A 25,000-nucleotide genomic window follows, 5' to 3' on the forward strand; every position below is an offset into this window, starting at 1 on the left:
CAGTGATCAGTGTAAGGTACTGAACATGAAGTTCTCTTTTAGAATTCAGCACAGTTTTAGTTTTTACTGTAATTATGTTCATTATTCTTAGCTGTGTTGGATTTTTGTTGATAGGAGGCACAGTGGCATGAAGGAGGCACAGCTGCATTAAAAATGCACACCTTGTCTGATAGGGGGCAGTATTGTATGTTTTATTGGCCTGAATCAGTAGAAGTGTTCAGCCTGTTGGAAAAAGTTTGTCAAATCTCCAATTATTATTATTATTATTATTATTATTATTATTATTAGGGACCAAGCCCCACAGGCCCCAATCTCAACATTAACTACAGCAAGATTAGAGTCTCTATCTCAAACCCTCTAGCGCCACCAACTGCTCAAATTTTGACTTATGTTTATGCTAATAACTTTTGAACTGTAAGACATAGAAACAAAATTATTCTTACTTTGATCCCTTGGCTCAAGGGGGATCGCAGCCTATGACGTCATTTTCTGTCATATAAATTTTCCTGCCATTTTGAATTTTTTGAAAAATCTACTTTTTCGTACTCGTCCCAGACGGTTCGTCCAATTTTCACCAACATTGGCTCAGATCATCTTGAGACCATTCTGGCAAAAAAAAGTTAGTAAAAGCTTTCCGACAGACCAAAACGTCCTCGAATAACGCACGGGCGAATTCAGAGGCGAACACGCCAAAACGGACGTGAGGCTATATCTCCGTGACGCTTTAGTGTATTTACACCAAACTTATTTGTCATAAGTCATCGTGAACTGAGGGTACGTGCACAGTTTCGGCACAGCACCACCTACTGGTCAGGAGATATTAATTTTGTGTGTGTGTGTGTGTGTGTGTGTGTGTGTACAACTTCCGAATAGTTTGACCAAAAATCACAAGATTGGTCTCTTCAAACTTTGTGGAGCATTCCAAGTCAAATGATTTGAAATTTTCTTAGGTTGGCCATTTTGGAACAACTTGGCATATCGTTAAGAAATTCTATAAGTGTCATTGGAACCTTGCCCTGAAGGCACTCAAAAAGACAGCGTCACCTTGTGGTCAAAAATGATCAAATAAAATAAAAAATGCTACTAGCTTTTGATTACTTTTGCCTATTGTCAAGAGATTGGTCTTGTTAGAATCCTTGGCTCATACTGAGAACAAGGATACCATTATGCCATGGTCAGCCATGTTGAAATGCATTGAAAAAATACTTTTTCAAACTCCTCCTAGACCATTTGTCTGATTTTCAGACGATCTTCAGACCATGTTGGCAAAACGCTATCAAAAGGTTTTTGATAAATCAAACCGTTCTCAAATAACAGACGAATTCGATGGCAATCACAACAAAATGGATGTTAGGCTATATCACTGTACCAGGTTAACATATTCAGAACAAACTTAGTAAATGCCAAGATAACTTGAGGGTACCTGTACAGTTTCGGAACAGCGCTACCTAGTGTTCACGAGATGTGGAAAAACACTTTTATGCTTCTGAACAGTTAGTCCTAAAATCATGAAACTGGTCTCTTTCGATTCTGTGGGTCATACCAAGTCAAATAACCGAGTCAAATGACTGAGTCAAATGACCGAGTCATACCGAGTCAAATGATATGGAGCATATTTGAGCTTTTTGGACTGTTCTACTGATTTTCACCCAATTAGACTCAGACCATCTTTAGTCCATGTCAACAATAAGTTATGGATTTCGTGTTGATCGACCAAACCGAGCAAACCAAGCAAACTGAAATCAGTGATTTACATTTTTCCACAGTAGGCCATTTTGTCTGTTCACCATTTTGAGTCATGTCAAAAACCTACTTTTTTGGAGTCCTCCTAAACCATTCATCCACTCTTCACCAAATTTCACAAAGATCATCATTGGAGCATGCCGGAAAAATGAACTTTTAGATATCTCAAACTGTTTCCATTTAAAGCATTCACATAAGCGCCACACTGTGCTTCATGCGATATCGTGGGAACACTCTGTTGTGCTTGGCCTTGTAAATGCCAATCTTATTTACTTATTTATTTCTTTATTTCCAGTGGTTTAGAGGCAGACAGTGCAATTTGGAGGTTGTACAGGTGCTTCATCAGAACGGAGCGAATCCTCTGAGTTGTCTGCAACCTTCAGTGATGATGGCAGCAGGCTGTGTAACAGAGCTAGTACTGCTCGTCGCACAGGGTCAGCTGAGGGTAAGACACAGCGAGACACAGGGAACCTCTAAACGTCCCTGAACTTAAAGCTGCATCATCTAAGATGTCAAAATTAGTCACATCTGGGTGTCTAAAGGTGAAACAGGTGGTGTGTGTCACATTCCTGCCCACATACACAAAGCTCCACCCACAGGACCTATGCTAGTGCAGTCAGAATTACCATGCTCACTAGAGTTTTTGTGTTCGCAAGGACTGTCATGACATCACGTCCAACTCGAGTTATAACACCATAAACACTCATAATGATTTATCAGTATGTTCGCTGTCCTGGTTATGGATTTCCTGCTTCGCTGTCCTGTCCTTTTTCTTTGTAATGGAATTAAACTGTATCTACTCGACTTGTCAAACAATTGACTGCGTTTGCAGACATCATTAATTCTGCGTCCAGTTCAGTCTCCTTCACCGGTAATAAATGACTCCATCTTTGAAAAGCGCTGTCAGTGTTTATTCTGGTTTTATTGTATTTCTTGTTATTAAGTTGTTGTTGTTGTTGTTGTTGTTGTTTTGTAGCATTGGAGGAGTCTTTATTTTGCTCACAGGAGAGTTGGCTGCACTGGGTGCTTGCTAATTTGAGACGGAGATGTGGGCGGAGTGAAGGGGTGTTGGGGCGTGTCTATAAAATGACAAACTGACAGGCAGGCAGTTTTCCAAATGGGGTTTCTCAGCCATGTAGTACACCTATGGCTTAAACCTTTATGTTTTTTTTTTTTATCATGTTCTCCATATGTTTCCTACATTATTTGTACAAGTAAGAAATACTACTTCATCTTGAATCTGTTCTCTTTATATGTGAGGCTGTGAGCCACGCCTTATCATGGGTCATTAATATCCAGTACAAACCTTTTGTTCCTTTTAATATCGAAGGAATACGATTGTACAAATGTTCCTCTCTCACAACAGAATGGGTTTGCAATAGTACAACCACATGGACATGATGCCTTACACTCATCACCCAGTACATCAGTGTAAGTACTGTAGTACACACACACACACACACACACACACACACACACACGTGCTTTTGTACCCTTACAGTTTATAACTATTTCTCTTTTCTACTCTTCAGGGCTACTTTTAGTTCAGTAGCAATTGCCACTAAACAGCTCCAGAAAAAACATAACAGAAAGATTCTCATTCTTGACTGGGTGAGACACACACACACACACACACACACACACACACACACACACACAACATCGATCAAACATTCATCATTCATTAAATGTTCATCAAACGTTCTTGAAACATTCAAAATGTTCTCAAACTTACAATAAACATTCATCAAACGCACATCAAACATTAGAGAAACGAACACCAAACACATCAAACGTTCAATAAATGTTCAATAAACACACATGAAACATTAACGCTGTTCATCGTGAGTTTACATGAATACATGAACATACATGAATTTACATCAGATGCAGAGTCTCGATCGAGTCCATCACATGCTGCAACACACGGATCGAGTCGCTGCTGCTCGTGAACACAACTCTTGTGCTCTTTTTCAGGATGTTCATCACTGTAATATAACTCAGGAGATGTTCTACACAGACCCGAATGTTCTCCACATCTCTCTGCATTGCAGCACTGTGAGAGGACGAGCTGATGAAGTGAGCACACTTCAGTTTGTTTTTATCACATGCTTTGTCATACATCATATTTTTTATCTGTGTGTATGTGTGTGTGCGTGCGTGTGTGCGTGCGTGTGCGTGCGTGTGTGTGTGTGGGTGTGTGTGGGTGTGTGTGGGGTCCTGTAGGTGGGCTTGGGTGATGGAGAAGGTTTTAACGTCAATGTGGAATGGTCATGTGACCTGGACCCACCCATTGGAGACACGGAATACTTGGCAGCGTTTAGGTATAAGATAACGATCTGCAGCTTTTGCATAGAGGTGCATGTGTGACTGTGTGAGGTCACAGGTCAAAGGTCAGTGTGGGGTGCACTAACAGCCCAGTGCACTAACACTCCTGTATTTGTGCAGGACCGTGATCAAGCCCATTGCCCAGCAGTTCTCCCCTGATGTCATCCTGATTTCCACAGAGTTTAACACCGTCGACGGTCATCCAGCGTCTCATGGAGGACTGAGAGTATCCGCGAAATGTAGACATCAAACACACATCAAACTCACTTCAATCACATACATCAATCACATACATCAAACACACATCAATCACATACATCAATCACATACATCAAACACACATCAAATACATCAAACTCACTTCAATCAAATACATCAATCACATACATCAAACACACATCAATCACATACATCAATCACATACATCAAACACACATCAAATACATCAAACTCACTTCAATCATATACATCAATCACATACATCAAACACATTGAACACACATCAATCACATACATCAAACACACATCAATCAAACGCATCAATCACACATCAAACACATCAAACATATAAAACACACATCAATCACATACATCAAACACATCAAACACACATCACATACATCAATCACGCATCTATCACACACATCAATCACATACATCAAACATACATCAATCACATACATCAAACACATCAATCACATACATCAAACACACATCAATCACACATCAATCACATACATCGAACACGAATCATTCACATACATCATTCACATATCAAAACACATCAAACACACATCAATCACACTTCAAATATACATAAAATATACTTAAACATGTTAACCATACATCAAATGCACAAGAAGCAATCACAAGGATCAAACATACAGCATTCACTGAATGTTCATCTAACATGCAACTGACCTACAGAAAACCAGAATACATTAAAGTACATCAAGTTTAAACTGACATCAAACATAAATACGTACATCGAACATGTATAAATTATACATCAATACCACTCAAACACACAAATGTGCTCATCAATACTGACTACTAAGCAATCCCTGCACATGTCGGTCATGTTGTTTATGGTGTCACTCTCAGCAAAGTTATGAAACAGTGAAAAAACGCTGAGCTGTGTTTCAAATGCAACTTTGCACCATATTTCACATGCTTTTACTTTTACTACCGAGCATGTGATAGTAATAAACGCTAATGAAGCGTTTCACAATACTGAGTCAGGTTCTGCCGTGTCATCTTGTCCTTCGTGACTGTAGCGCTGCGTTAAAGGGATGTTTTGTTTAAAATGGGAAGAGAAAGATGAGGCGTCAGCGTGGTGCAGCACTTTGCGTTATTTGTGCAAGTTAGTCTTTTTTTTTTTGCTAGATCATATTGAGAATAACTGTGACTCGGCGTGACGTGACTCTGTTTCATGTGATTTTCTTTTTGGAGCGATTTTAGATTCCTTTCAACCAGTGGATTTTACACGTACTAGTACATGTACGCTTTATTTTGTAATGTTATATCTAGTTAATAAAAGTAAAATTAATTAAACTGAAACTTAATTGAATCTACCAGAACTCAAAAACACCTAAACACATGAGCACCCAAACACCCAAACACCCGAACACCCAAACACCCGAACACCTAAACACACAAACAACCGAACACCTGAACACCCGAACACCCAAACACCCAAACACCTAAACACCCGAACACCCGAACACCCGAACACCTAAACACCTAAACACCTAAACACACGAACACCCGAACACCTAAACACCCGAACACCTAAACACACAAACAACTGAACACCTAAACACATGAGCACCCGAACACCCAAACAACCAAACAACTGAACACCTAAACACATGAGCACCCGAACACCCAAACAACCAAACAACTGAACACCTAAACACATGAGCACCCGAACACCCAAACAACCAAACAACCGAACACCTAAACACCTAAACACCCAAAACATCCAAACACCAGAACACCTGAACAGTCCAACATTTGAACTGTTTCCTTTCCCTTTAGGGTTGGATTGAGGTGTAGCATAGCATTAATGATCAAAATGAATAATTAAAGGTCCTTACAAGGATATTAACACAAACGTGTGTGTGTGTGTGTGTGTGTGTGTGTGTGTGTGTTGTAGGTTTTGGGCTCCTCACTCAGAACCTGATGGAACTCTCTGGAGGTCATGTTGTGGTGGTGTTAGAGCAAGGTCATGACATCACAGCCGTGTGTGAGGCGTCTAAGGCGTGTGTTAATGCTCTGTTAGAGAACCAGGTGATACACACGACCCTGTAAACACTGCTCCGTCAGACAGAACGTGTAGAGTGGTGTCCGAGCATGCGTGTGTGTGTGTGTGTGTGCGTGTGTGTGTGTGTGTGTGTGTGTGTAGGTTGCGTCCCTGTCAGATGATGTCCTGATGAAGAAGCCGTGTGCTGCAGCAGTTCAGTCTCTACACAGAGTTCTACAGATCCACAGTGAGTGTGTGTTCTGAGCTCTCTCTCTCTCTCTCTCTCTCTCTCTCTCTCTCTCTCACTCACACACACACACACACACACACACACACACACACGTGTATGTTTAAACACTTTGTGTTTAATGTTAAACTCTCGGTCTGTGTGTCAGGTCAGTACTGGTCGTCTGTGAGAGATCTGACACACACCGTAGGCGAGTCGTGGTTACGGGCCGAGAGGAAATATTCAGTGCACACTGACACGGCCTCCGCCCTCGCTTCGCTCAGTGTGACCACCCCGAAATACACCGGGTAACACCAAAACACCAAACACACAAACACCAGAACACCTCAACATCAGAACACACAGCATTTGATATGATGTATTATTATTATTATTATTATTATTATTATTAGCATTTCGTTAAAAAAATGATTTTGTCTTGAATTTTTGCAAAGCTGCAGCAAGTTTTAAAATTGCTTAAATTATATAAATATATGTCTTAATTTTAGTTTCAATTTTATATTTATGTTAAACTTAATACATAACCGAAGCGTTACACTTAAGCTTTAAAGTGACTTCTGTTCTGTATCACTCACTCAGAAACAGTTTATAAGCGTGTAATTCCCGATGTCGTGACGTTACTCACTATTCAGCTGTGAGGTCCTCAGGTTCTGCCGAGGAGGAACCGAGCCGGTGGAGCACGACGAGGACGAGGACAAACCGTGACCTTTCCGAGGGAAGACGAGACAACAGCCTTTACGTTGTTTTTATGATGTTTATTTATTTCTACACTTCTCCTTCGCTTTAAAGGACTTATTAAAAATAATTTTATCTGAAATTATTCAAACTTGGAATTTATCCAAGTTTTGCGTCAAGGACTAAAAAAAATCCTAAAAATATGCTGATTAATTTGTGAAATTTGTTTTATTATTTTTTTTTTAAAAAGATTAATTTGTACATTTGCTTTATTATTATAATAATTATAATGATTGATTTATACTTATTTCTCCTTTTATATAAATACACACGACTGCACTTAATTATCAATTTAGTGCACTCGTACCTTACCTGATTCAATATTCAGCTTAATTGAAATTTTAAGAAAAAGATCTGAATTATGAAATTAGTTTGATTTATTTCTATTTGAAGTATCTGCACTTTCACGCACATGAGTTCCAAAGTTGGATCTGATTTCCACTTTATTATTATTATTATTTATTTTTTTTTACAGTTTTTAAAAATAGAAGTAACTGTATGTGGACGTTTTATTTTCTTTAGTATTTTTTAATGTCCAGAGTGCAGCTAGAGACATTGTAAGTCTTTGATATAATACTTTAATGATTTTATTAAATACAATTTCACTTTTTATTTCAAGTTCCTCGCAGGAATTTTCACCTTTTTTAAAAGACCTTTAAAAGACGTCTGTAAGCGAGGTTGAAATATTACAAATTTTAACCTTAAGGTGAGACATGGATAAAAACCTCCGTAAAGTTCTAGGCAGCAAAGGCTGAAATCATTTTTATTCCTAATTTTGTCTTTGTTTTCATGACATTACGTAGTGATTTCTGACTCTAAAAACCCTTTTCTTTAAGTTGACCTACTCTCATTTACTCTGATCTAGTTTTTAGCTTTGACCTTCGCGTTGTAAAGTGACCTTGAGTGTCCTGAAAGGCAACCATGAATAAAATGTCATTACTATTTCTACAGAAAAGTGCCATGTTAAAAAATAGTCTTGTTTACATTTTGTTTTGTGACATTGTGTGGAATAAAGATATTTCAAACTGCAGTGTTTAAAATGCTTTAAAAGTACCCCCCCCACCCCGCCCTGCCACGCCCTGCCACGCCACCCCGCCACGCCACCCCACCCCCCCTACAAAGCATTAAAAATACAGCATTAAAAATAAAAAAAAAAACCTCGTCTTTGAAAATTTCATTTCAACATAAAACACACAAGTAACACCACGGAGACACGGATCCGTAATTCCAATAAAAGTGTTTTATTAACATGATGTGCACGCAGAAACGTATATAAAGACACACAAACATTATTCGTAGGATCCATATCCTAAATAACAATAAAACGTTTACATTTGTTCTCTTCAGATAAACAGAAACACGAGTGGCTGAAACCTGCGGCGTTTTTATGACCGATGATGCACGCTAAAGTCTCACGTCAAACGATTCGCTACATTCACGCCATTAACGACATTTTTACTCACGACGTTGACAAACGGTCAGCGATATTCACTCGGTTGTGTCGCTGCATTCTGCGTTTTATTTTTAAATCAGTGAGATTAATACAGGCATAAATACACTGAAAATAACATTTTAAAAAGTTATCACGCATCTCCACGTCCCTTATCCTAACGCGACGATCCCGGATACGAGGACTACGGAGCCGCGCCGGTGACAACGACACGGTGTAAAGGTCACACTTCTGATGGCACGATTCGATTCGATTCATTTCAGAATGCAATGATTCAATTTAACGACAACACAACGAATCATCGTCTCATCGATACGCGACAATCCGGAGCGAACCCGCTGTTCAAAGGAAACGTTTCAGAGCGTTACAGCTACGGCTCCGACTAACGATTCTTCTCGTAATCGATCAGTTGACAGATTATTTTTTCGATTAATCGGATGGGAGAAAACTTTCACGTTAGTAAAAAACTACCGTGTTCCACTTGAGATGATATTACCTTTCTAAAAGTCGTACACTAGACCAGTGGTTCTCAAGCTTTTGTGAGCTCTGGACCCCTCGCGTATTTCAAACAATCCACAAGCACCGCTTCACTCCACAGCAATTAACACTAAAACTGAATCAAAACATTACGATTTTTTTGTCGGTGTGACATTTAATTCGACTCTCTGGATTATCCTTTGTTTATTTTATCCATCAATGCGACACTTGAACTTGTTGAACTTTTTACAAATTATCATTTCATTTGTAAATAAATCCATCAATGAACGATCGTCAGCTCAGTTAACGTGATATTTGTGAATAACCAAATTGACTACTTTTAAAACATCTCATTTGAATATATTTTGATACATTTAACAAAAAAAACACAGAATATTATTTAAACATTTTTAAAACTTCCCTACAGACCCCCTGCAAGTACACCACTGACCACTAGGGGTCCACGCACCACCGGTTGAGAATCACTGCACTAGACGGTAGAGTACACAGTGCATAGTGTAAGTGTACAGTACGAGAATTGAGACACTTCAGTATTTACTCTCCGAAGCGTGTTTTCAGAACAGAAGTAACGTAACGAGTAAACGTACCGCCGCACACCGACTGATCCATAATGAGATTCCTTACAACGATTTTCATAATCGATTATTATCGATTTTATTGATTAGTTGTTGCAGCTCTAGTTACAGCTAAATGATCTTGCGAGCCAATAAAATAATTGAATCAATTAAAAAATATATTAATCATTTTTTCCTACACCACTCTCCTCTGTCCTTTTTCCATAATAATAATAACTTATGTTGTCGCCTTTTAAAATCAAGGCATCGATCCAAATCGCCGGATCGTCACACCCCTAATACATAACGCGTGGCCACGACGTATTAACGCACACGGACAGGATAACAAATCGTAGCCACATCGTAGTAAGCCGTGATCGTTGTTTTTGTTCCTTCAAACAGGTGCCTGCGAAGTAAAACCCTTACGCTCGCTTGTTTTAGTAAAGCCAGCTACGTTTAGCAAGTTTATACGCGCGTACACCTTCTTATTAAATTTCTGCACGCAACAACTTTTCCGATAAAAATATTACGCTCCGTTTGTTCAATTAAAGCAATCTCTTTTTTTCCCTTCCACGGAAATAGTGCATAATATACAAAAGCGATGAATATCACGGTTCTATCGTCGACGACGATTCGATAAAACATACGAATAATTCAAACGATCCGACGTGTAACGAACTGTTCTGGAACGTGAAATCAGAACATTATACGTGGAAAAAAAAATAACGTTTCGTTAGAACATCACGAGGACATCGCGGTCTACAGAACAGAGAGGCTTCCCGTCGGAGACGACTCACGTTCAAATCTACTGTTTTAATTGAACAAACTTCTGCAAAGCACGTTTGACATACAGTCATTAAAAAGCAATCATAAACCTAAAGCGTGAACTGTTCGAACATCTACATCGCTCACACAGTCATATACAAATATACATACTACAGTCACCATGGTTACCGTAAACCCGTGTGTGTGTGTTCTACACACCCGACTGTAGTCACAGCACACCGCTCACTCTTTATGAAAATGCCACCATATTTAATGATCTAACTCGCGGTCACGCAGTGTTTTTACGAAGTAGTGATGTCACCAGCGACGCCCCGTAGCCACGCCTTTCATAAAAAGTGAAGGGGAAAAAAAAATCTGCATTTTTTTTTTTAAACTGGCAAAGGTTCAGAAACGCATCACACAATTATACAAAAAGTAGATTAAAAGCACCGGTGCTCATAAAATCTATTCAACATCGTGCGACCCGCCTTAAAGGACGATTCCGGAGTTTTAAAAAATGATTTTTTATCCTATTCCTAAAGCATTGTGTGCATGAAGTGTGTAGTCAACACCTTTCCAAACAAACAAACAAACAAACAAACAAACAAACAAACAAAACAAAAAACAGTGTACTCCCAATTCAGTCATAATGGAAGTCTGGGGGCAGCTGTTACTGAATTACAGCGCTAAACATTTAAACTGTGTGATTATATAACACACACACACACACACACACACACACACACAACTACAGACCTGCAGGATGAGGAACGTCTTTCCTTACGGACATTTATCTACAACTTTTTCACACAGTAGTGAAGTAAAAAGTAGTTCCGGGTAATATCGAAGAGGAATAAAGCGTAGTTTAAACGTGGTACAGTTGCTAAATCATCCTTTCACACATCACTTGTGTAAGGTAGAAACTGGGGTGTGTGGGTGTGTGTGTGTGTGAGTTCGGTGTTTTACGGTAACCATAAAGTGCTCGGGTGGGGAAAAAGAAAAGCTACTACTCGTCTGTTTTAGTTTTGGAAACAACTTTCTGGTGGTTATTAGAGGTCAGGAAATGAGTGGTGTACGACGCAGAGCGACGCTTTCTTAAAGATTCCACACGGACGATTAATCGACGATGGTTTTACGAGGCCGACGAGAAGGAAAGAAAAAAGAAAAGCGCAGTGCAATTTACGCTGTTTACCTACTGTACAGGAAGATGAGAAATCATGTCGCTTTCTGTAGGATGTTCAACATCTGCCCCTTGACTTCTATTATAAGTGAGTTTTTTCCCCACGCGGTACAGGGAAACGAGAGGAAATTCTCAACCGTGCTGTAATCACGTCCGCTACAGACACGGTGGAGAGAGAGAGACGGATAAAAAATTTTTTTTAAAACGCCGGAGTTTTCCTTTAATCTCTTTAGTCGCCGTGACGACCGCTCGTCACCGCCTTCATCCTCACAGCCATATAAAAACTGAGAAACGTGTAGCAGTATGTCTCAACTCACTGTGCAACCTGTGAGACAGGGTGTTCATGTACTCGAGAGAGAGTGTGTGTGTGTGTGTGTGTGTTAGAAGTCGCTGAGGATGGCGATGTCGGCGAACTCTTTGTGATATCGGCGAGAGTACAGGCTCAGGAGGAACGCCCACTTCAGACTCATGAAGCTCCACACACACGACAGGTACAGGCTCTGAGGGTCCTTCAGCGCTACACACACACACACACACACACACACACACTTATATTAATACCTTTACTAGCTCCTTCCATTAACATAATGGCAGTGTACTTTATCCTTAACCTCAGTAATACAAAAACAAAAAAAATAAAAGCTGCACTTTTAAAATAAATAAATAAATAAATAAATAAATAAATAAATAAAGTATCCAGAACCTAATGAAAGCATTAAAATATTCATAAATAGTAACTGGGTTAAGCTGGGGAAAAAAATACATATTTCATACAAAAGACATAAAATAATAATATAATAGAAACGATAAGAACAAGTAATAATAAACTAATCATAGAATAATGAAGATAAATAATATTGGCACCCTTGGTGAATATGAGCTGTGAATTCTGTGAATAATTTTCTTTACTGTTTAACCTTTCCATCTTTAAAAAAATAATAATATTCACAAAAATACTCTGCTCTCCTGGATATCAAACACTACACAGGTTTATCACAACTAATATATATATATATATATATATATATATATCTGTTTTGAGGTTTAAACTGCGGCGTTGATCTGGCAACGTTCACATGCATTAAGAACAAAAAACCTACAATAAGCTCTGGGTTGCCAGATTGGAGTGTGATGGTGTATGAGCATCGTTATCATCGCGCTCTGCTTACACTCTTTTCGTGAGACGGCCACGGATAGGAAGGAGATAAAGGCGACGATGGAGAGCACGGAGAAAAACACGCCCACGAACAGAAAGAACTTCAGACCCTTCAGCCACGTTCTCCAGTAGTCCTGCAGGTACATGATGTGAGTGATGAGACTCCAGAGCGCCAACACCCCTGCACACACACACGCGCACACACACACACACACACACAGTAAAAGTAGTGAGTACAACCGAGAAGTTTAACAGGGTACTTGAACCTGATCATTCACATCTTTAACCAATACCACAACTGTTTTACGTAAAAGGAATAAAACACAGTGTGCATCACGCTGTTCGAGGAAAATAATCAACAACATGGTGGTGTAATGATGCAGAAATACTGCTACAACCCCAAAGTGGATTATTTCCTACAAAAGCACGTCCACCAAGCGTTTAAATCCCTTTTACACCACAGCAGCCTGTCAACGATTGCAATTTTTACAATTAATTATAGAACAACTTTTTGTCCATTTATAGTTTAAACGTCACGTTGTCGAGACGCGTAAACTCCTCTGTCCTGAGGACGTCCGAAAAAGTTCCAGCTTTGCCTCTGAAACTGGAGACTCCTTCAGTAAATCTCTCATTAATGGTTGTTTCTTTATTTTTCTTTACATTTCTTGCGAGTGAAACTGTACGGTTTGAGGGAGTTTGTTTTTGCTGCGTCATTCACACACTCTCTCACACACACACACACACACACACTCACACATACACTTCCTGTCTGGGTTTCATGACCGTGCATATTTCACTCTGCAGAGAAAAAACAGTTCAACTCGACAATTTTCTTTCAGCATGACACGTGACACTCAAAAGTCCACGTTACACAACACGCACTCGGAACAGGACGAACGACACACTCGGAAATGATACGCTCATAAAAATACCACCGTCGTTTGCATCTTTAACCGATGGCACTGCTTTCTATAAAGAGAATAAAACTGCGTGTATCAAGCGAGTTATTGCTCGTACAGCAACGTCCACGAATACGAAACGCATTATTCAAGACCGACACGTTACCCTCTTCCTGACAGGGTATTATCCATATTTATCGATAGAAGATACGAACGTGGCGTAAGGACACGTGAACACACGCAACGTGAATGCATACACAACTGTCAATCATCCTTAATAATCCACAAGGACTCTCTTTTATCCGATCTAAACAGTAAGTTCACCCTAAATAAGTAGGCTATTTGGTTACCAAGGCAACCGGTATAAAGATTTGCGACACGTTGGTCAAAGCGCAGCACGAGGAGACTGTTTTAAAAAGTGCATACAAACCAATAAAATACCAGAAGACAACGAATCAGACGCAGTCAGTTTTATGGAGGAAGGAAAGATGAGGTGCGGATACGGGATGGTCTGAGGACAGCCGTAGGGTCGATGTTTAGAGATTTAGTCTGGAGCACTGGTCACCAACCCTGTTCCTGGAGATCTACCTTCCTGCAGGTTTCATCTCCAACCAGAAGCAAACACAGCCGTTTTTATCTGATCGAGAACTTCTTAAGGAGATGATGAGATGGTCAGGTGGCACGGTTATGGTTGGAGCTGAAGTCTTCAGGAAGGAAGGATCTCCAGGAACAGGGTTGGTGACCACTGGTCTGGAGCGTGGACAGTTCATCCTTGTTTTCTTTATTTAAAAAAAAAAAAAAGATAGCACAGAATGATCTCCACGTAGCACTGTGGTGTGTATATATATATATATATATATATATATATATATATAAAAATGTGGAACTTGTGCAATAAAAAGGCAACACTTTAAGAAAAAGCTTACTCGCCATGTAGAAAGGTCAGATGATGGACATAACAAAAGAAACAAACAATATATATATATATTCATAAATCTTTTTGTGGATGTAATGGAACTACTTTGGGACATCGTTCCATGAAGAATAAACACACATACATATATGTATATATGTGTGTGTATATATATGTTTGTGTGTGTGTATATGTAGTTTTTATGATGTGGATAATAATAGCTAAACAAACAACAAATTTTTTTTATTATTTTTTTTGGTCTTTGATGATTTTGCTCGCACAAAGAATCAGACCCCAAACTCAGAATCGGAAATCAGACACGGAATCAGAATCTGAAATCATAAAATTGATCAAAAACGTATTCGTCCTCTCCAAAGATTAAAATCTCATGTCTTTACACAGCCCGAGGGAAGAAAGAATTAATTTGTTACTTTTTTTTAATCAGTGATTAAGTAAGTTGTTTATTTATTTAATAAATAAATGTAAAATATATTATTTATATATATATATATATATATATATATATATATATATATATATGTTTCATTATGTATAGGTGTTTTACTGATCTATTCCTGATGGGACTTTACAGGAACACACCTTATTGAGAAATAAAGCAAAAACACCACCAAACAAACAGCGTTCAAATGTATTGATGTATTAATTGATTAATTGGTAATTAATTGAATGAATTGAATCTACGAGGATCACTGCTAAATAAAAGCAAAAGGAACATGCAGGGATTTCCAGAAGCCGCATCCTGAATGACGGTCTAGTGCCCTAGGTAGTGTGTGCAGGTGTGTGACGTCACCACCTAGATAGTGCACTAGTGCAGTGAGCACTGGAAGGTGATGAGTTACCTGATAATCCTCCCATGGCGGAGGTGCAGGGCTGTTTGTAGACGATGTTCCACACCAGGAAAGCTGAAAATCCCACCAGAACCCCGACACAGGAGTAACCCACACTGATGTACGTCTTTCTGGGAGCCATTACACCTCAAATGACCTCATTAAACCACTAAAAACAAATCCACTTCACACGCTAATCAGAAAGCGTTTCAGCTCTGAACATGTCGCGAGGAGACGCAGCAGATCCTGCAGCTCAGTAAGGCTTAAAAATACCAAATAAAATACTCTGAAAAGTTCGATCAGATCAAACGCGGGGTTTTACCAGGCTGTAATGTTCAAGAGGCGTTCATGGCTGTGTTTATAAGCCGCGATTATTATGCAATACACAGCAAAGGGGAGTTCCAGAGCTGACCGAGGAAACACAGCGCCACCTGCTGCACCGGAGGACACACTGGAATAAATACACAAACAAACAACCGTAAACAAACAAGCTATCTTGTTGGTTCAAGGGTTCTCAAAGTGGGGAGTCTCTGTAGGACATCCAGGGAGCTGTGAGAATTAAAGTTATTACAGTTATAAATAATATCAACGAACTAATGAGAATTTTACTAAAAATGGTTTTGAGTCGATCCTTTGAGTCCTGTAAGTTGCGAGGTGGGGTCTCTATGGATCAGACTTGTTTGTCCAGAACATTCCACAGACACTGGATCGGATTGAGATGTGGGGAATTTGGAGGCCGAGTCAACACCTTGAAGTTTGTCATGTTCCTCAAACCGTTCCTGAACTATTTCTGCAGTGTGTCAGGGAGCGTTATCCTGCTGAAAGAGACCACTGATATTAGGGAATACCGCTGCCATGAAGAGGTGTACTTAGTCTGCGACAATATTTAGGTAGGTTATATGTGTCAAAGTAACATCCACATGAACGCCAGGACCCAAGGTTTCCCAGCAGAACATTGCCCAGAGCATCACACTGCCTCCGCCAGCTTGCCTTCTTCCCATAGTGCATCCTGGTGCTGTCTCTTCCCCAGGTAAGCGCCGCACACACACACACACCCGACCTCAACATGATGTAAAAGAAACTGTGATTCATCAGACCAGGACACCTTCTTCCATCGCTCCATGGTCCAGTTCTGATGCCCTTTGTAGGTGTTTCGGTGGTGTACAGGGGGTCAGCATGGGCACTCTGACCGCTCTGCAGCTCCATACGCAGCAAGCTGTGATGCTCTGTGTGTTCTGACTCCTTTCTATCAGAACCAGCATGAACATTTTCAGCAGTTTGTGCTGCAGTAGCTCTTCTGTGGGCTCGGAACAGATGGGTGAGCCTTCACTGAGCCTTGGGCGCCCATGACCCTGTCCCCGGTTCACCGGTTGTCCTTCCTTGGACTGCTTTTGGTAGGTACTAACCCCTGCATACCAGGAACACCCCACAAGACCTGCCGTTTTGGAGATGCTCTGACCCAGACATCAAGACATCACAATCTGCCCCTTGTCAAAGTCACTCAGATCCTTACACTCGCCCATTTTTCCTGCTTCCAACACGTCAACTTCCAGAACTGACTGTTCACCTGCTGCCTAATAAATATATCAATCAATATTGTGGGATATCATGTTATCATTATCACCCAGCCCTAGTGGAAAGGCACAAATAAATCAGAAAAATATTACTGTACATATTTAAATAATGCCTCTACATTTTTTATATAATAGTTTGTAACATATTTAAATCTATTTTTGGGAGAAAAATATACAAATGTAAATCACCTCCAAAATCACGTGACACTCACCCGTCTCTCTCCAACGAACAGGTTAGCTTTATAAAAACCACATTTTCTGTCTCTGCATCATCACAGTCCTAACCTATATTTTTGTAATATTAAAAAAAAATAATGACATTTTCTGTCATTTGGATCATCAGCGTTAAATATTTCATATTAACAATTAGCTTTTTATTTAAAATAATTTCCCCATAAATTTATTTACCGACATAAAGCAAACTTTTCCCCCTGTATCTAACACGTGAAGCCCAAAGACACAAGCATTCAGTCTGCTCATGAGCTGCTAGAAGTTCTCCAGCAGGTGGCGCAATTACCAAAATAATAATAATAATAATAATAATTTGGGTTAAATATTCTACAAATTGTATTGCAATTGAATAAACAACAAACAAACATTATAGACATAAATCTTTATTGAATATAATTTGAATAGTAATTTGTACGCATTAAAAAAAAGGGTTTATAAAATGTTCGGGATGTTTCACAGTTATTCGCTATATTAATATCACTTTTTTAATTTTACAAATTTTGCGAGAGAAAGAGATGAGAGTTCAGAAAAAAGAAAAAGCATAGTTTTAGAAGGATGATGATTGCACTTTAAACACTGAAATCATATCTTCAGCTGTAACAATGCTCTGTTAATACTGAATACTGAATAAACAGTCAGGACACACACACACACACACACACACACACACACACCTGTGTAAAGTGTAAAACATGCAGTTTGTTGGAAACGTGTAAATGAAAGTGAAGAGGACGGCTGAGGAAGGAACTTGGGTTCTCTGATTGCAGAACTGAAAGCACGTGTTGTGGTCTCAGGGTCAACTGAGCTGCTGAGTCAGGAATCAAATGGTGAGACGTGACTCAGGAGTCGATTCTCTGAATCATCGTCTCCGTGACGATGCCCGAGAGGAGAGTCAGGTCTTTATACTGGATCCAGTCCTGTTCTCTGATCGCCCACACAGTGCCGTCCGGCTGCAACACACACACACACACACACACACACACACACACACTTACTTTAATCTGACTAGCGGTGCACCAATAGAGTTATTTTCACACAGAGCACTAGTACACGGTTTTTGCTTCTCGTCGTTTCATGGAATTATTTTACAAATGAACATTAGAAATATCGGAGACGGATTTTGTGCACTAATATTTAAAAATGTTCTTAGGAGTCACGATCAGATAAGCCACGTTTAAACGAAGTGTACGTGTGACTCTCCCGACACGCTGTGCTAGTGTAGCTCAATACTAACTCTGCTGAACACACACTACTGCTGCGTCACAACTCTTATTAATCTCATATTAATCTCATTAATCTCATATTAATCTCATTAATCTCATATTAATCTCATTAATCTCATATTAATGTACTATTCTATTCGCTTTCGAGCACGAACACTAACCGGGTTTTATCACAGTTAGTGCTCGAGTTATACGATCCCCTCATGCCGCCTTCAAACCGACTGAAAGCTCCGCTTCGCATAGCGGCCTTCTGGAGTTTCTTAAAAAAAAAATTACTTCCGAACGCAGCGTCCGGAGTTTTTGGATTGGAGATCCAGTTCATGACGACAATCACGACGACAGCACAAAGTTTTTAAGAGCGCGGGTCAGCGTGTTTAACGTCACTGTGCAGGAGATTTTCCTGCGTTTCCTGATCAGTCTGTTCAGACTGCTGCGTGAAAGATGGCTCTGGATAGAATAAATGAATAAACGTGGAATTTTAAAAAGGGTGGTGAAGTCTTGCGGAAAATTCAGAACGCTTACTTGGGGTCGTTTGTGTAAAAAGGTATTACCCCCCCCCCCCCCCGGAACCATAAAAACATCCACACACAGACACACTCACCTTTTCTTCTTCTTCTTCCTCAACAAATACGAGGAGCAGGTCTCCTTTAGTGAAGAGAAGTAGTATACCCTCGTCCGATTCCTGGGTCTCCAGAGCAACGGCCTGGAAAACAAAACAAAAAAGACGCTTTGGTTCTGTTGGGCTCGAGGGCAGAACTGCTCGGGATGAACCGTGATAGTCATGACAACACGGTGAGTTTAGACCCCTGGGTAAGTTCCCCCGCCAGATCATTAATGCTGACAAACCAGCAACGGAGATTCCTCAGATCCTGGAGAAAAGAAAAAAAAAGCGATATGGCGTCCTACAGGGTTCAGGTTTAGTCCCGTAATTGGACTCAAAGATGAACAGAAACTTTCTTCTTCTAAATTCTAATAAAGCTGCTGATTGGTCAGAAGGTGTTGATTCATTCTCTAGAACAGCAGCTCTGACAGCAGCGCAGGTTATATTAACGCGTTCGTTCTGATGCGTTATTGTTTCTATAGCAACAGCTCGTTCACGGGGACGTGTACGGCGGACGTTCCGCTTTATACACGCTTTTTTAAAAAAGAATAATAAGAAGAAGAATAATAATAGATATGTTGGTGATTTTTGTAAGGAGATGTTTATTTTAAATGAATGGAAGGAGTCTCCAGTGTCAGTGCTCAGAGAAGAGAAGGACGGTGAGGGAAAGCTGCTATTACACGAGGGAGAACAGGAACTATAATCATAACTATAAACGGATAAAAGTAGTGGCTTCAGGTCTCACCACACCGTCGCTGATTATTGTCCTGCACACGCTAGAAACCCGTGTTTAATCTGTTTCGGGTTAGAGGTTACAGCTACAGCGCTCACCTTGTAGAGGAATCCAGGCGGTCGTGATGCGTCGGTCTCCTGACTCGTGACCTCTGGTTCTTTCTGGAACTCTTCACTCTGTTCCTGCTCTCCTCCTCCTCCTTCTCCTCCACAGTCTTCTTTCTCTTCACGTCCCGTCTCCTCCTCATTTGTCGTCATGGTGATGGACTCCTCTGCTTCATCTTCCTCCTCAGCTTGAGTTTCAGACGTGGGTGTGTCGTCCAACGGAGCGGACTCGGAAACGTGTTCCTCTTTGGCGTGTTCGCTTCCCGGCTGCGCCGCCGCGTCGGCCGTGTTCGCGTCGGCCGTGTTCCCGTCGCTCACGTGATGTTCGGCGCCCTCGCTCCCGGAGCACACGGACTGTCGACTCGGTGTGCTCGGGGTGCTTCCGGCAAAGCTCGAGTCGTCCGAGTCGGACGTTCCCGGCGGCGTGTTACCAGAGCGCGTGGTGTCCGCGTGTTTGTGCGCGAGTTCTTCGGGAACGCTGAGTTTGCTCAGACCCGGATGATCGGGAGGAAACGCCGTGTTACAGGGGATGGGCGCAGAGATGGTCAGAGATTTCCTCTTCTTAGACGCGGTACTGAGGAAACACAAAAACACTGAACTTCAGGAACTAAAGATATTATACCTTAATGCTCATAATTTATTAAATAAGGAATAAAACAGCGCGTGTTGTTCCATTATAGTAAAATAAATCAACAACGGGGAGACGTGATGAAGCAGATTCACTCTTACCACACAGTCATACTTTTTAACTAATTATAGTTACACTTAAAGTCACTTCCTGCTCTGGCTTACATTACAGCAGCTATACACACTCGTTCCCTCACCAGCGTCTCTTTATTCTCTCCACTCACGGTAAATGAATAAATAAATAAATAAATAAATAGATAGATAGATAGATAAAAAAAATCGCAGCTTCTCGTGTTAGTGAGAAACCGCAAAGAAGTGTAAACTCCTGGGTCCTGAAGATGTCGGATAATGTATCGCTGACACTGGAGACTCCTTCCATAACCGTTACAACGTACAAACGGCTCCTTACTTTAAGAAAACGTCACCGGCAACAATTTTATACGTTTTTTATTGCTATAGAAACGATGACGTATCAGAACAAGCGCATTAATATAAAGCTGCACTCCTGTCAGAGCTGCTGTTCTACAAATATACACACACACACACACACACACACACACACACACGCACGCACGCACGCACGCATGCACGCACGCACGCACACACACCTCCTGTGTGATTATGATGAAGCTGAACAAGGTGCGGGTAAGGTGTGAGGTACCTGTTGAGGCCTTTGATGATGAAGGTTTTGGTGGAGTGCTGTGTCTCCAGCTTCTTCATGACGTTGTACATGTCGCGATTTAACTGGAAGAAGAAACAGAGCCGTTTAGCGGAATGTTGTTCACCTCCAAGCTCAAAAAAAGACGAGAGGAGACGTTCTCCTACCACGCTCATCTCTTTGTAGAAGACGTCCCTCAGGTTGGAGACGTTCTGAAACACGGTGACGTAGCAGCCGATACGACTGAGAGAGGAACGCACACAAGAGCATTAGTGGTGGAACAGAACGCGGGTACGTTATTCAGACCGAACTGACGACGCGTCCTAAACCGATACAGATACCGATACGAAGACGAGGCTGAGGGGTGACGGGGAAGATAACGAGGAAGCGCGTTTGCTTCAGGTGCCGGTCTTGAGAATAGTGATATTATTATTAATAGATATTATGGGAGGTATTTACATTTATAAATATACATAATAAAAAAGAAAAAAAAGATACACCGAGTGCATCTCGACCATTTCCACCACTGCTGGTGTTTAATGTGGTACATACTTATAAAGGTCACAGTTGTGGTGTAGCAAAAGGGTGTGTGTGTGTGTGTGTGTGTGTGTGTGTGTGTGTGTGTGTGTGTTTGTGGTGTGCTTTGAAACAGCAGCTTTGCATGCAAGGTCACAGCTACAGCACTTTTATCATCATGATTGACACTTCACATCATCGACGAAGTTCTGGAGAAGTATCAGACACGAGAAGCGTGACGCGGATCACGACGCTGCCGCCACCATGCGTCACGCTTCTCCAGACGGTGAATACGTACTGTACGCAAGGCAACGTCAATTCAAAAAGATTTATTAAAAAAACAAAACAAAGCCACATGTACACCAGCTTTGACCCCTGACCTTTGATAGAGGACGGGCAGCTCCTCCCTCAGCTCTGTGTTTATGTCCTCGAACACACTCTGAGCTCGATTGAACTCTTCGTCCGCCTGAGGAACGTCAACACCAACGTCATACAAGCATAGAGCGTGAGGGTTATTATTTTATAATCACAACATTTACAGAGAAAACAAAAACAACAACAACAACAACAACAACAACAACTGACTTTGGATATTTTGGCGTCGTCTCTCTTCTTGGCGCTCTGCAGCGACTCCAGATGATGACGAGCCGAATCGTAATCCACCAGCTTACGTCCACGTTTAGCAACTCGCTCCTAACACACACACAAACACACACACACACACACACACACACACACACACGTCACGGTTTTAGAAAAGATCCAGGAGCGTGTAAAGCTAACCTCGCAGTGTTTTTGCACATTTAAATACTTTATGGATCTCAATACATCTCCATTTTTAAACTTTTATCACCAACAAGACTTTTTTTTTTAAACGATGACCACTTCATCATGAAAACATTTATTATTTTTATTTTTTTAAGCATTTGTCCATTAGGACCGGCACAAATGACACTCATCAAATATTCAAAAATGAATAACTTCTTTATTTATCTATTATTATAAAAACTATAATGGTTTTATTTTTCTTTCGTAACTTTTCCCAAATCTTCTTCTCTAACCTTTTCCTAATTTTATTTCAAGAACTTTTCCCCCTAATTTCTCTTTTCTCTACCTTTATCCGAACCCCCCCCCCCCCCCAACCCTTACTGCTTTTTCCCCCCCCTCCCTCCTCACTTAGTGTACAGCGGTGCTAAAGTTTGTGAACCCTTTAGAATCTTCCACACTTCTGCATAAATACGACCTAAAAAACATCATCGGATTTTCACACGAGTCCTAATAATAGACAAAGCGAACCGGATTGAACAAACGAGACAAAAAATACTACAATAAGTCGTTTATTTATTTATTTATTGAGGAAAATGATCCGATATTACATTCCTGCGAGGTGTTTTATGCAGATATATAAAATATAGCAATTTCTACAGTCTCAATGCCACTGTATTTCCTTACTCTTTCTTTCAGTTCAGGATCTCGTTGCGTCACTCGACGGAAGAAAAGATCACCGAATAAGTGTATTTTAATCGTACCTTTTAATCATATCTTGGTGTGAAGTGCACTAGAGAGGGTTTGACGACACCATCATACCATTAAACACTACGTAGTGAGCACATGGAGTGAATAAGAAGTTATTTGAGATTCTGTAGCTCATTCCAACTGAGAAATGGATGAATAAATTAAATCTAAAGTCGAAGACATGAAAAGGTTTTGAGAAAATGATACGAACACACAGTGTATAATTAAAAAAAAAAATCAAACGCGATCAAACGTCCAGAAACGTTTCCCACCCATAAGAACCGATGATTATTGGTGTGTTTGTTGTTTTTGTTTTAGTGTTGAAGTGAAATACGCACTTTGACATCAGGGAACTGGCTGGTGTAGTTCTCCATCGTGCGAACCACCTGATCGCTCAACTTCTCCTCGTAATCATTCCACAGCAGGTCCTCGCTCTGAGACCCAGACGCAAAACACACACACTTTAATACGGTTAAAATCGCAGAAAAGTCGTGAGCGCAGTGACGAGTTCTCACCTCCGTAATAACGGACAGATCTTCCACGCCCTGCCAGTCCGACTCGTACACGTCCTTCAGCGTCTGGGAGAGACGTTTCGACGTCTCGTGCATCGCTACGAAGCAGAGCAGAAAATAATACGTTCAATAATGCAATCTTCCCCTTACAGTGCTGCAGAAAGTTCTCACGTTCCTTTCTTTCTTTTCTTAAGTATCACGCTTTTGCTCATTTCCATGAAGGGTGCCAATAGTTTTGACAATAGAGCTTAACAATACGTTAAACAGTCCGGCACGCTTCTCACTCGCGTCCTAAAGTATTTTTATTCCGGAGTAAAATATTCATCTGCGTGAAATGATTTCATATCCGTTCCACTCTTCCTTTCTGTTCACAGGAAAAGAAATTCAATCTGAAATAAAGAAATGATTTTATATATAACGATAAAATTCTAAGGTGCACAGCAGGTTCACATTTTTATTTCAAAAAATGACAAAATTATAATTAGAAATTAAATATGTCAAATATGAAATATATTACAAATTCCAAATATATATATATATATATATATATATATATATATAAATAAATGCTGTAAATAAAAAAATAAAAACTAAAATGCTACAATAAAATGTACAAACTAATGTGTTTTTTAAATTAAATGTTAGTTTTGGAAAGTTTATTACTTAAATATTTATATCGTATTTATTATTTATATATTAAGCACATATTTATTCTGTAATTATGTATTTGTTTATTTTTACAAGTGGATTATGAAATCCGTATGAATAAATATAAATACATTTATTTATTATTTTATCTGTTGATATCGACTGACTGACGTTTTGAATTTGACCGATATATTTATCAAATTCATACAAATCTGCATAATTACTTATTTATTTATTTATTTTTAATTAACAGACTTTTTAGATTAAAGAAGAGGGTGCTTGTTACTTACTTCCTGATCACTCGTTAAAACTGGTTTGTTTGTTTGTTTGTTTGTGTTTTCAGTGTAATTCAGTGATATTTTGATTCGGTTTCTTAATTAGATCAAAGTATTTTTTTATATTTTTATATAGTTTTTATATTTTTACAGTCACGCTGTTGTGTACGATTTTCGGCTTTACCCCAGACCCGGGTCCTTACTTTAATAAAAGAAAGTGTT

The 25,000-nt window shown here is 40.0% G+C and overlaps 3 protein-coding genes across 9 annotated transcripts in view; 1 reads left to right on the plus strand and 2 right to left on the minus strand.

Annotated features, from left to right (window-relative positions):
- Positions 1-8,322, plus strand: part of hdac7b (histone deacetylase 7b) — a 29,194-nt gene extending 20,872 nt beyond the window's left edge. For 5 of the 7 annotated variants that reach the window (XM_053636008.1, XM_053636007.1, XM_053636014.1 and 2 more), the window contains 11 exons: positions 1-16; positions 2,039-2,188; positions 3,110-3,174; positions 3,276-3,354; positions 3,721-3,822; positions 3,970-4,067; positions 4,192-4,310; positions 6,230-6,363; positions 6,479-6,563; positions 6,712-6,850; positions 7,196-8,322. The exon at positions 1-16 is cut by the window's left edge and continues 103 nt beyond it. In XM_053636008.1, the coding sequence (XP_053491983.1) occupies positions 1-16; positions 2,039-2,188; positions 3,110-3,174; positions 3,276-3,354; positions 3,721-3,822; positions 3,970-4,067; positions 4,192-4,310; positions 6,230-6,363; positions 6,479-6,563; positions 6,712-6,850; positions 7,196-7,268 (1,060 nt within the window). In that variant the 3' untranslated portion in view covers positions 7,269-8,322. The remainder of the gene's footprint in view (positions 17-2,038; positions 2,189-3,109; positions 3,175-3,275; positions 3,355-3,720; positions 3,823-3,969; positions 4,068-4,191; positions 4,311-6,229; positions 6,364-6,478; positions 6,564-6,711; positions 6,851-7,195) is intronic. The other 2 variants (XM_053636012.1, XM_053636013.1) reach the window with 2 other exon arrangements.
- Positions 8,323-8,518: 196 nt separating this feature from the next.
- On the minus strand, positions 8,519-15,943 carry slc48a1b (solute carrier family 48 member 1b). The gene is made up of 3 exons (XM_053636849.1): positions 15,574-15,943; positions 12,915-13,082; positions 8,519-12,262 (listed from the first exon to the last, which is right to left on the minus strand). Exons 1-3 carry the CDS (start codon positions 15,701-15,703, stop codon positions 12,126-12,128), a joined length of 435 nt encoding a protein of 144 aa, XP_053492824.1. The 5' UTR covers positions 15,704-15,943; the 3' UTR covers positions 8,519-12,125.
- Positions 15,944-17,724: 1,781 nt separating this feature from the next.
- The window catches only part of bin2b (bridging integrator 2b), an 18,552-nt gene continuing 11,276 nt past the window's right edge, over positions 17,725-25,000 (minus strand). The window contains exons 5-13 of the mRNA XM_053636610.1: positions 23,859-23,953; positions 23,682-23,777; positions 22,414-22,521; positions 22,209-22,294; positions 21,480-21,555; positions 21,316-21,398; positions 20,022-20,601; positions 19,191-19,292; positions 17,725-18,316 (exon numbers count right to left, since the gene is read on the minus strand). Of these exons, the coding sequence (XP_053492585.1) occupies positions 18,206-18,316; positions 19,191-19,292; positions 20,022-20,601; positions 21,316-21,398; positions 21,480-21,555; positions 22,209-22,294; positions 22,414-22,521; positions 23,682-23,777; positions 23,859-23,953 (1,337 nt within the window). The 3' untranslated portion in view covers positions 17,725-18,205. The remainder of the gene's footprint in view (positions 18,317-19,190; positions 19,293-20,021; positions 20,602-21,315; positions 21,399-21,479; positions 21,556-22,208; positions 22,295-22,413; positions 22,522-23,681; positions 23,778-23,858; positions 23,954-25,000) is intronic.

Source organism: Ictalurus furcatus, chromosome 11 (genome assembly GCF_023375685.1).
Source record: "Ictalurus furcatus strain D&B chromosome 11, Billie_1.0, whole genome shotgun sequence".
Classification (NCBI taxonomy): domain Eukaryota; kingdom Metazoa; phylum Chordata; class Actinopteri; order Siluriformes; family Ictaluridae; genus Ictalurus; species Ictalurus furcatus.

Excerpts from the sequence above, each read along its gene's own strand:
- slc48a1b (XM_053636849.1), bottom strand. The coding sequence starts at position 15,703 with ATGGCTCCCAGAAAGACGTACATCAGTGTGGGTTACTCCTGTGTCGGG. Across the intron at positions 13,083-15,573 it reads CGCCATGGGAGGATTATCAG|GGGTGTTGGCGCTCTGGAGT; the intron begins GTAACTCATCAC and ends GTGTGTGTGCAG. Across the intron at positions 12,263-12,914 it reads GGCCGTCTCACGAAAAGAGT|CGCTGAAGGACCCTCAGAGC; the intron begins GTAAGCAGAGCG and ends GTGTGTGTGTAG.